This window comes from Astyanax mexicanus, chromosome 20, assembly GCF_023375975.1.
Source record: "Astyanax mexicanus isolate ESR-SI-001 chromosome 20, AstMex3_surface, whole genome shotgun sequence".
In the NCBI taxonomy this organism is placed as follows: Eukaryota; Metazoa; Chordata; class Actinopteri; order Characiformes; family Acestrorhamphidae; genus Astyanax; species Astyanax mexicanus.
The window spans coordinates 33,241,893-33,254,811 of record NC_064427.1 but is presented as its reverse complement, the minus strand read 5'-3'; the positions used below and the strand labels follow the sequence as shown (position 1 = coordinate 33,254,811).

The 12,919-nt window shown below is 37.2% G+C and overlaps 1 protein-coding gene across 1 annotated transcript in view; it reads left to right on the top strand.

Annotated features, from left to right (window-relative positions):
- pknox2 (pbx/knotted 1 homeobox 2) overlaps positions 1-11,530 on the top strand; it is a 149,051-nt gene extending 137,521 nt beyond the window's left edge. Inside the window, exons 15-18 of the mRNA XM_022681362.2 lie at positions 5,819-5,961; positions 7,114-7,328; positions 9,940-10,682; positions 11,099-11,530. Of these exons, the coding sequence (XP_022537083.2) occupies positions 5,819-5,961; positions 7,114-7,328; positions 9,940-10,682; positions 11,099-11,157 (1,160 nt within the window). The 3' untranslated portion in view covers positions 11,158-11,530. The remainder of the gene's footprint in view (positions 1-5,818; positions 5,962-7,113; positions 7,329-9,939; positions 10,683-11,098) is intronic.
- Positions 11,531-12,919: the final 1,389 nt, after the last annotated feature.

Sequence of the window (12,919 nt, the reverse complement as noted above, 5' to 3'; positions counted from 1 at the left end):
TATGCTGCGAGACATTAAGGTGGCTCTTATCTCTTATCTGCTGTTAATTTGTGGTTTCTGAGGCCGGTAACTCTGATGCACTTATCCTGCGGAACACGGGTTACTTTTAATCTCTGTTTTCTGGGGAGGTCCTGATGAGGGCCAGTTTCATCATAATGTTTTTGATGGTCTTTGTGACTGCACTTGAGGATACTTTCAAAGTTCTTGATATTTTTTTCCGAATGACTGACCTTCATTTCTATTTTTTTCTTTCTTTTCTTAGTTCTTAGTTTCTTATTTCTTGTCAAACTACGGATTAGAACATTACTCAAATAGAACTTTTCACTGTATACAACTTTACAACTGATGCTCTCAAACACATTAAGAGGACAAGAAATTTAATTCAAGATGTTATTAACTCTTGATAAGTTCAGCACAGCTGTTAACTGAAAGCCTGAATTCCAGGTGACTCTACCTCATAAAGCTGACTGAGGAAATCCAGCCAAGATGTGCAAAACTGTTCATCAAACAAGAGATGCTACATTGAAAATCCTTAAAAATAAAACATATTCTCGTTTAACACTTTTTTTTATTTACTAAATAATTTACGTTTTTCTTAGTATAGTTTTAGTGACATTAGTATTAATCTACAATACGAAATTTTTTAATTAATGAAAAAAAAAAACACTATATTTAGGATGTGTCTGGTACTCATACTGTATATATTGAACTGGCAATGACTTTACATCTGAGTTGAGTCCAACAATTTTACACAATTTCAAAGCATTTTCTGAAAGAAAAAAAAAACAAACAAAAAAAAAACAGTTAGCTTTAGAATTTTAAAGTTGACTGAGACTGGTTTGGTAATGTTTTACCAGTGTTTTGTGTCAAATCCAGCCTTTATTCATGCGGTAGCAAACAGATAAATAATTATCTATCAGTTTTGCTTTTACTCAGAGCATCATTTTAATATAAACAATACTAAAACCCATGCAATTTCTGAGTACCCATTTTCCCTCACCCTTTGCTAAGGTAAAAAAAAAAAAAATAGCAAGCAAGCAAAGTAGCACTAGCATTGCTGATGTTTGTGTTTTGCTGGATGCTTCCTGTCTTAGAAGGCTGGAAAGAAAGCTAGAAGAAAGTTAGAAAGTTAAATAGACACGGGCTCTCTAGATACAATTATACAGTCTAGTCCTGCTGAAAAGTAATTTTTTCGTTTCATGTAAGAGAGAGCTAACTGTTAGCGCCTCAGAGTCGGCTAGCTAATTATCTCTCAGTCTGAAAAACTGTGAAAGGAGACGCGCTGAACCTCTGGAGATAAGAGCACAATAGTTTAAGCTGGCTGGAGCTGATGTCAAAGAGTTAGGTGTTACTGTAATTTGGGTCGGTGAGTAACTGCTGGCCACGGTGCCTTTTTTTTAAATCTTTGATTTTAGCTTTGATTTTAGCTGGGATAGCGTGGGATCGCAGAACTGAGGCTAATTTGGCTTTGAGCTAGCTGTAAAAAAGCTAGCGCCGGTAATTAAATGTCTTCCGACTGACTGTATTAATTTCACACTATGCTGAATGTGAATAAACAGTAGAGGTGTGCCAAAAAATCGATTCACATAAGAATCTTGATTCTCATTTACTACGATTCAGAATCGATTTAAAATGTCCCAAAATCGATTCTGAGGGGCGGGTTTTAGACTGATTTTGGGCTGGGTATTTTTGTTGGACCTGGCAACCCTGGGGATAGCGCTTGTCCCTTTGGAGATCTTCCAGACACACACAGAGCGTAGGTGTTTGAGAATCACCGGTAAGATGGCAGAACAAGCACTATATTACCTTAGATTAACGTGTAGTTTCAATGTTTTATGGCAGAATGCTTCATAACAAGCATAAAAAAGATCGCTAGTAGTTAGTTTCAGTAACTGTTAGCTAGCTAACTAGCTAACTTTCCAGTTCCACCTTAAATAACGCTACAGGTGGCAGCGGGCTGCAGCATTTAAGGCGGAACGGAAAAATAACAATAAGCTAATCAGAGCTAATTTCAGCTCCTCATCACAGAGGAATTAAGGAATGGACAATATGAATTAATTTCTCCACCTCCTGCCCCCTTTCTGAAGAAATACAACCACCTTAAATTAACTAGTTAATCAGCAGCTGCTCCTGAACTTTAGCGCTCCACTGCTATCATCACATCAGCCCAGCAGCGTCACCTACACACCACCGCTAGTAGCCTGGTAATAAAGCAGTGTTATTTATTTATGTATTTATTGTTCATTAACGTCATTGTGATATCCCAGTGATTCCTCTGTCACTGAGGACCCACATTCCTGCACATTTTATTGTTTTTGTAACACATTACTTGCTCCAGGACCAGTGTATATTATGGAGGGTTTTTTTTCAATACGATTCATAAGCCAGAAGCAGAAATATTTATAATTCAAATCGTTTTGAATCAAAAATCGATTTTGAATCGAATCGTGGCCCCCAAAATCGGAATCGAATCGAATCGTGAGATAGTAATCGATTCCCACCCCTAATAAACAGTGGTTTGTTTTGTAGGAATGGCAGGTTATACCGGGCTAAGAGGACACTAGGGGTTTAGATGTAAAAGCCACACAGTCTTTCTAGAAGTTTCCTGCCACAGCTCTCTGCTGGAGGAAGCTGTCTGCTGGGTGGAGGCAGCTGACTTCTGCGCTGCAATCAGTTCCTCTGGAGTTGGTCTGCAATCAGCTCACACAGATGTTAATTGGCACGAGTGTGATTAAGAGAGACGTGGAAAGATGACAAGGGTCTGTAATTACAGTCAGCCTGCTCTTTCCCAGTTCTCTATTTCAGGCTAACCAGAGGATATGCTAATTAAAGCAGCAGACATGCAGAGCAAGCAGAGTCTGCTACAGGCTGGTAGAGTCTGGCTCCTTGTCAAATTCTGGTTATGGGAATGTTTGGGAATGGCCAAAGAAGAAGAAGAAAAAAAAAAAAATATATATATATATATATATATATATATATATATATATATATATATATATATATATATATATATATATATATATACAGTACCAGTCAAAAGTTATTTTAACCCTTTCAGACCTGAATTATGTTCCAGTTATAGAAAGATATATGAATAGCTGTCACGAATGCCAGCCACGGGTGAGACACATGCTAATTAGAATCAGTTTATTAAAGAAGTTAACAGTACTACAGTGAAAATCAAGCACACCAAGAAACTAGATTCAATACCAGGCTCAGAGAACAGTAAATGAGGGGTATTTATACAGGGAAGCACAGGTGAGAACAATTACTTTGCCTCATTTGTTCTGTACTGCTGACATGCCCTAATATCTGAGTTGCAGATATTTTTTCCCAGTGCATTGGGTGGGGATAAGCTACTGCTTCATTGGCTTCATTGGTTTATGATCTACTCTAAAAGACAACAAGCAAGTCTTGCTTAGTGTTCGGTGCAATTAAACATTTGAAAAAAGAATCTATATGTTGTCCACTGTAGTTGACGTAGGGTCTGAAAGGGTTAAAATGTTTTGCATTGTAGATTAATACCAACGTCATCCAAACTATAAAGAAAAACATTTAGAATTATCTAGTTGAGCTCTATTTAGTGCAAAAAAAGGTCAAACTTTCTTACTTAAATATGACCAGCTTAATTAACAAGTGCATGTTGTCAAAAACTTGCATGGGAAGGTAAAACAAATATTCATAACTTTCAATGGAAATTAATGTAACATTTACATTTTGTATAATTTGTATAGTTTAATTCATCTTGTTTTTTTTTTTGTGAGGCTTTCTGCATTAAATTTGGATGCAATTTTTTGCCAGTGTTGCTGCTGTCTGTTTGCATGGACAGGTCTAGCCAGATGCTGCCGGTCACAATCATTACCTCCCACTGTGCTCCCAGTGCAATGTGGGTATTAATGCTTTGTATGATGTATTTGCGACATATAACATGTTAATGGCATATCACAAGATAACACCACACATCTTATACAGATGTGGGTGTTCTCAAGCTGTCTCCAGAGGTAACAATTAATTATCAGTTCACATACTGCTTTCTATAGCATTAAGCCATGATATTTTTGATGTTAAATTTTACAGTCTCTACTTAGTCTCCAGTTTCTGTTTAGGCGTTTACTGTAGTGTTTTCCACTAAAGCATTCCAGCCTCAGCTTTCTCCCATGCCTCCACTCTCTGCCTTAAAACAGACCTGCATCTTGTAATTTGTAGAGACATGTTCTGTGCTCTGCGCTCGTCCGCAATAAACGCTGTTGTGGCGAATGTCTTGTTCGGTGAGTAAATTGGGGGGTTGACTGTACATTTTGGAGGGAGGCACCCATGTTTAAGCGATCTATAAAAAGCAGGGGCTTGGCTTTTGCTCACCAGAGGGGTCACACCCTAGCCTCCTGGTGGCCTGCTCCTCCTCAGCAGAAACAGCAGGCAGGGTATTTCTCCCGCTGCTGCAGCTGATGTGGTTTCTACCAGCTGTGCTCCAGAAATGGAGCCTGGGATTAGAAAAGCAGTACCACCCTGCTCTCCCACCCAGCCTTTTCCATTCCAGCAGGTGCCAGTGATGGTAGTGACTGATGATATGTTGCCTGGTGTGAGGGGGATCTTTTACCTACACTCAGACTAAAAATGGAGACGCCAAATGGGTTCTTTGGAGAGAGATGTTTTTGGGTTCTTAACTGGAAACAGGCTCTTTACTGTAGAAATTTAGAGTTGTTAATCTGTGGTCTTGTGCTAAATAACCACTGTTGTTTTATTTTTTAAACATAGATTTTTACTAAAATAAGCTACAAGTTAGCTTTAAAACAGATAATTTCCAATTGGGAAGCACCAATTCAAAATGACTTGTGTCACAGACTATAACCTATAACCTGTATTAAAAAGCAACACTGGCCAGTGTTAAAAGCTAATTTTAAAGTGCTGAAAAAATCTTAAAACATGTTTGCACCAGAAGTGGCGTAAAGTTATCCAAAATCAGTGTGTAAGACTGGTGGAGGGGATCATGCCAAGATGAAAACTAATGAAAACTGTGATTAAAACCCAGGGATATTCCACCAAATATAGATTTCTGAACTCTTAAGACTTTATGAATATAAACTTGTTTATATTCATAAACAAGCTCTGCATTTTTTTTGCTATTACAGCCATTTCTCATTTAAAAAAAAATTAAATTACTAAACTAAATTACAATATTTTTGTACTGGAACTGAAACTCTACTGAAAACTCATCCATTGACAAAATATTGGAAATCTAAGCTTACTGTAAATGAATAGAAGTGCTTTACTCACCCAAATAAACAGTTTTTAAGAGAGAAATTTGTGTAGATAAACAGCCAGGACTATTTTTTAAGAAATACAATTTTGTTTACGTAGGCACTTCACCCAGCTTCTCTATTAGAAGGGAAACATGGCGACACCCTTGCTTACTTCGATGTAGGCATCCTTACTAGTGATGCTTATTGCACTTTATAATCCGTTGCTCCCTATATATGAAAATAGACGTTTGTTGATAGTGCACTTTATAATCTGATGCAAATTATAGCACCAGATTATTTATTTTATGTATTATATATTTATCTTAATAGGCAGTAACAGCAGATATGGCTTTTGCAGATATGGCCCTTATTTACCAAATGCTTTATTTATATAGTGCCTAAAATCCAAAATCTCTTTACAGCCAACAATTTACAATAGCCAACATTGACTAATTCAGCTATTTTTTTTTTTTTTTTACCAAAAATGAACAACTACTGCTTTATGATTCTATGCATTATGCTAACACAAGTCTAAAAACCTGCTTTATTAATAGAACCTTACATCTTTGTCATTTCAGGTCCACAGATCAGCTGTTTCCCTCCCAGCAACTTCACAGTGAAGCAGGCTGCATATGTCGACACATACTGCTGGGACTCGCTGATGCACCACGAGTTTGACACAAATGGGAACTTCGAAGAGCGCTCACTGTGGGTGCACAAGGTGGGGGGTCTCTTCACAGCACTGCTAACAAGAGACATAACAATGCTTTAGACATATTTACATGCTCTTTTGTGCTTTGAAATGGGCTGTTTCCTTGAACATCTTATAGCATCTCTGGAAGTTGCATTTCTGTTCAGGGATAAAATATGTGACTGAGATAAATTAGTTTTTTTTATTTAAAGGGTCCATATCTTAGAATTGTCTTGTATGTATTTTTTCTCAGTGTTTGACTAGGTGTTTGTTTGACTTTTGGAAAATTTAGGTTTCTTTGATATAGGCCCTTAAAGCAGCAGTACTTGAGATTTTTTGTCTTTTAATCTTAAAGGAGTAGTGATCCTGAGTTTGGAGGGGACAGAATATTCTAATCAATGGTATCAGTGTCATAACACGATCATTCAATCAACATCTAATGTATTAATTCTAAAAACAGAGTACTCTGGTAGGTTTGTTGGATATACATGTAGACCTGTCGCGATAATTATGTTATCGACTTATCGTACAATCATTTTTTTAACTGCAATCATTTTCGACATTTATCGGTTAGGAAATCAGTGTTATGTTCAGAGTTTACAAAAAAAAGTTTATTTAATGTAAATATTACTTGTTATTTGTTACTTAATGTCATCCTTTTGCACTTTTTGTTAACAAATAGTTTATTTTGTTATAAAGGTCTGTTTAATATTTAGTGCAGTTTTCTTAGAACCCAGTGTGGCTGTACTTTATTTGTTTGAATTCTTTAGGATATTAAAATATTGAAAGCACTATGTCTATTCTTAAAAATAAAAAGTTAATTTCACGTTAAAATGGTGTAAAAGTATTATTATGCTAGTATATTGTTAGTGTGGCACAGTGTCTTAAAGCTCCTTTGGGGGCCCAGAAGCAGGAAAAAAAAAAATTATAGTGGTGCTTTAAAACGACAATATTATAGTTTATCGCAATAATTTTTGGGACAATATATCTTCCTGAAATATTGTTATTGCGACAGGCCTATATATACGTGTAATTGCAAATTATTTATATTAACCTTCATTAAAAGTACTCTTCCACATGTTCAGTGTAATTACATATTCTCACCAGAGAGGTCTCTAAATCCCCAAATCTTACAGGCTTTCACTTTAAGTAAAGCAAATGATCTGATATTCTCCTGTGTAGATGTTCCCCTACTCCTTGCTGATGATGTCGATGATGATGTACCTGCCAGCTCTGATCTGGAAGTTCCTGGCTATGCCAAGCCTGGGGTCGGACCTGCTCTTCATCATTGATGAGCTGGACAAGTCCTACAACCGCTCGGTGCGCTTGGCTCAGAGCATCCTGGACCTCAAACAAAACTCAGAGAACCCACAGAACTTCCAGGTGGAGCTGCAGAGGTAAAGGGGAGAGCCAAGTGGGCTGGCATTCTTTGCTTTGGGCGGTCTTCCATTTGTCTTCTGCCAACAGAAACATGTAATCCTTCATAGTTTCAGCTTCATGACAGGAGACATTCTATCAGAAATGTGTTAAATTGTTAAACAGCGAATGCAGGGAGTTGAGGTTTGGCAGGGATTTTATAAAGATTATCAAAAGTGAAACACACCCAGTGTTAAATAATGCACACTTTTTATATAATTAATCAAATCAATTGAGAACCAACATTTACACTCAATGACGAAAATGAATGCACAGATCAAAACCAAGACGTTGTTGGAATCAAATGAAACTTTATATGTGTGAATGTAGTGATGATATTAAGTGAATACAATATTAGAGAAAAAGGATAAGTATATTGTGGGAAAAACTGTTAAATAGGCTGAATCATAGGCGTAGGAACCGGGGGGGATGGGTGGGACACGTCCCACCCAATATTAGAAATAGGTGGATTTGTCCCCCCCAAAAATGATATCAGTTCGCTCACATCAGCCGTAATATTAATGAGGAGACAGACCGGACCAATCGGAGGAGGAGAGTCAGTTTGCTACATTTACAGCCCCGCCCCCTCGCTGTGAGATTTAGCAGCGGGATCGGGCTGCAGCCGCTTCAGCTGATTTTAAAACAGAGATGGATATACGGAGATTTTTCTAACAGAAAGGTAACGATAGGCTAACCACGTAAACTGTGATGATATGTTTCTGTTAACTGGTTAAAAATACACGTCTCTGAATAAAAACACACAGTTTAAACCCACTGTGATTAATAAACTGCAGCTGTGTTAGTGAGTTAGTTTAACTTAAATTAATTAGATAGGGAAAAAAGAAAAAGAAAAAAATATATATATGTAATGTTCAACTTGACCTGTACCTGATCAACTAATCACTATTTCATTTTCAAACTGTTTATTATTTAGGATTGCAGGACTTAGTGTGAGCTATAATGAACGAAAATGAATTTAACTAACTAGTTAACTAGCTGCATGTAGAGGATAGCCAGGATTTAGTACAGTACTTTATGTTTGTAGTTTAAAGCAGTTTCTTAACCCTGATCACTGCCCTAAATCTGTGTTTTCCACCTGATCCAGCTGATCAGCTAATAAACAGTCATTTACTGAGTTTACCTGTTAAAATCCTTTAGCCCCCTATGGATCCTAAATTAATCATGTAAATCCAGCAGTGTATTAAACACATCATACCACCACTTTATTAAATGCCTTTAAAGCAGAGGAAGCTCAAGAACATGCAGAACAGTGTTAATATGCAGTAGAATATGTAAGAACAGGGTTGAGAAATACTGCTGTAACGTGACTTCTTTTCATTTGTAGTTCACAGTAAGACCACATGTCCTGACGTTTAGAAAAATCTCTATGAAACGTAAAGTTACATTCTTTTACATAAAAGGACACCATCTTAAGAAGAGCTCTCAGTAGAAAAAGAAATAAAAGCGCAGGAGAAAATGTAAATATATGACAGAATTGACATGCCAATACATAATAATAATAATAATAATAATAATAATAACCAAATCTGTTATATTATTTTAAATATTAGGTGATAACTGATAATTTTTGTTATATGTATATAATTCAGACATTGCATGCATATTTTTTTCTAACAACAGTAACTGTAACGTGGAGTAACCTGTTTAGGTTGTAAAATCACCTTATAATAATAATTTACTTTTAATTTAAAGTAATTTCCACAAATGTTGTTCTAGGAAACTATAGGGTGGGCTTGGGTTCATATTGGCAAATGTGTCCCCCCCAATATCAAGCCCGCTCCTACGCCCTTGGCCTGAATACATGATAAGGTATAGGTATATGTTTGAGTAAAATGTAAAATTAAAATTTGTTGTTTTATTCTATAAACTACGGGCAACATTGCTCCTGTATTCCAAATACAAATATTGTCATTTAGAGCATTTATTTATTTATATATATAAAAAAGGTGCAAGCTTTTAGAAATCAAATAATGCAAATAAAACAAGTTCATGTTCATAAAGTGTAAGAGTACAGAAATCAATATTTGGTGGAATAACCCTGTTTTTTAATCACATCATGCATTCATTCATGCATCTTGGCATATTCTCCTCCACCAGTCTTACACACTGCTTTTGGATAACTTTATGCCACTCCTGGTGCAAAAATTCAAGCAGTTCAGTTTGGTTTGATGGCTTGTGATCATCCATCTTCGTCTTGGTTATATTCCAGAGGTTTTCAATTTGTTAAAATGCTGTATAGGATGCACATGCTGGTCCAATAATGCCAGTTGGAAGCCCTGCGATGAGGGGTAAACATTGTTATGCCTTTTTGTGGCAAGGCCCAGTACCTAATATCATTATCAAATGTGCTGAGGTCTACTGAATAAATCACTTAATTATGTGATGATTAGTTAATTATGTGAGTGATACTGCATTCTACTAAAGCATGAGTAGACTGATAAATTATTGTGCTGATTGGTTATTTATTTTAGTGTTACTGTGCTCTGCTAAAGCATGGATAGATAAAATAAGATATTGTAATACGTATAACTAAGAATATTTACTCTCTATATATTTTTTTTCTCTTACCAGAGCCAAGAGGAAACGCTACTTTGAGTACCCCCTACTGGAGAGATACATGCAGTGCAAGCACGGCTCCTACTTCTTGGTCAGCATGCTCTTCCTCCGGGGCTTCCTCTTGCTGACCTTCATGTCTGCCTCCTGCCTCTACCTGGTCTACTTCCACCTCTCAGCTTTTATGCAGGACGAGTTCAACTGCTTTGTGCGCACCGGACTCCTCCGCGAGCAGGCCTGGGTGCCGGAGCTGGTCCAGTGCAAGATGACCAGCCAGCTGGTCTTCCAGGTCATTAGTGTGGCTAACGGCGCTGTGTACGTGCTACTGGCTCCTGTGGTGATCTTCAGTCTGCTGCGTCTCTTCTGCTGGGACACCAGCTTCCTGTCCTTGTATGAGGTGCTTCCTGCCTTGGGCCTCATCAGCGGGCAGAAGCTGGGCTGCCCCCTCAACGACCTGAACGTGCTGCTGTTGTTCCTGCGCGCCAATGTGACGCAGCTTCACTCTTACGGCCGCCTGAGAGCCCTGTGCTCTCTGGCGCCTCCACAGGTGCAGAGGGGTAAGGGCGCACTGACAGAGGAGCAGGTCGAGCAGGCTGCCGAGGCGGCCGAGGCAGCGGAGGAACTGGAGGAGGAGCTGAGGGAGGCCAGAGAGGAGGGCAAGCACAACCTGGTGGACATCATGACCGTGCTCGGGGCGGCCAGAGGAAACGTGGTGAACTGTCCGGAAGAGCGCCCTCTGGTGGAGGAGAACATGACGCTTGGTATGGTTACTCTTATCTACATGCTCAAGCGTGTCCTGCTGGTGGGCATATTTGTGTGCATCATTCGCGACGTTCAGAAAATAATCACATGATCTCAAAAACTCAAATTGTTAGAAAAGGTGAGGTGGTCTTTAGGCAGATCAGGGTTTTTAGGCTGCTTTATATTTAGCCTAGAGATTCAAAGGCAGGGAATATTAATAGTTGATATAAAAGGATTGATTGTAAGTGTATAGTGATATTGATCAGTGTGAAAAAGATTTTTTTAGAAAATGTTTTTGTTGCCTTAACAAGTCATTTGCCAACATTCCTAATTATTCCTAAAAGATGTATCTTTATACATCTTCTAAAGGAGGCTTTTGAAGAAAATTATGAAAGGAATTTGTACCCCTAACACCCCCCTCTCTGTCTTTTTACAGAGCCTAACCACCAGGGGTACCATGAATTGAAGGAGACTACAACATGTTGTTTTGGCTAAGTATTCAACAAGGAACCAAAGCATCATTTCCAGGGGCCAAATATTAAGGGGCAGCACCATGTCCTAGCCAAACCCCTCCAAACTTCACATTATCCTACAGATTACAGCTGTAATAAACAAACATGGAAATTGTCCATTAACAGTACCTCAGGAATACCCCAGAAATCCCTTCCAATACCCCCAAAAAGCCTCCTTTAGAATTAGTAGCTTATATGATAGCATTTTTGTTCTTTATTTATACTTATTTGTTCGTCTGTCTGTGATAATGTCTCACTCTCTTTGCTGAACCTTTTAATTTTGAATAAGATCTTTACTTGACTTTTTTCCCTTCTGTGAACTGTTAAAATAAAGTTTTATTTTATTTGTGTTTGTAGCTGAAGTATTCTGTATTGATTTACCTGAAAGATCATCCTCCTGAAACATCTATAAAAACATACCCAATACTGGTAATCTAGTTAACTACCACTTAACCAGCATAGTTTCAACGGTTAAAAAAAAAAAAAAAAACTAAACAAAACAAACAAAAAATGGTTTACAATACAAACACTTTACTATAACGGTTTTATTGATTGACACTACTTAATTTTGAATTAACACTCGTTGGGGCATTATTAATCATTACAATACCTTTTTTTTTTTTACTGATCTCTCACTTTATCATTATGTCTTAACTACTGTCAGTTAATAATCAGTTACTTAACCATTTAATAATGTGCATTACTGTCATAAGTACTGTTATTTGTGACTCTTATTGTAAAGTGTTACCAAAAAACAGTAAAATGGATTTTTCATAGATTAGGGAACAGTAAGTTGCCACCTTATTACTGACATTTTTCTGGTGCCTTTTCTGCCAGAAAATTACAGATTAAAAAAAAAATTAATCTGTCAAAAAACTGATTACTATCAAATTACTAACAAATTACTATTATGTTAAAAAGCGCAAGTTTAAATTAATTAATTACATACATTTCAACTGGCAAAAGTGTTTCAAATACATTAATTGCCAGTAAATAAAATTGTCATTTTGTGGCAGCAAGAGTGCAAGAAAATATCTGCAAAATGTAGTTTTCCAGCACCCCTGCTGCCTGAAAATGACAAATTTACATGCATTTTCTTGCAAAATGTCTTGCAGTTAGGAACTGTATTTGACAGTAGTAAATCAGCCTAATGTCAGTAGTTTTGTGTAAAAAAACATATTTATTCATGTTAAAATTGTCATAAAATTGCATGATACATTTTAATAAAAATTGCATTCTTGTCATTTTAATGTGAATTTTCAGAGACAAAATAGGTTTACAGGAAAAAAATATATACTAGGCAAAACCTGTAAACCTGACTAGGCTTGTTTTTTTTTTTTTAGCAGGGACAAGTTTATATTTAAGGACGATTCATTCCTGCATTGTTTTTTCATCCAAATCAAAAATAGAGCAGAATAAAACAATCCAATCAAGTACAGACAGCACTGCCCCGCCTCAGGAGCTGACTGACAGCGCAGCTCACTTCATACATTACTCATCATTCTAATCAATTTCAGGCATCTGCCTAGCCGTCAAATTGACACAGTCACTCATGTTGTTGAAACACAGACATGCACAAGCAGCCTGTGGCTTTTTTCACACCCAGTATATAATCTGATTTGTTCTTTTTTGTGGGGAAACAAAACGTGGTTATGTTTCAGATGGGAAACATCTCCCACTCCTTTTCGCTTCTTTTTATGGGCTCTGAAATCAGCGTCCCACTTGTTTGGGTTTGATTCTAAGCC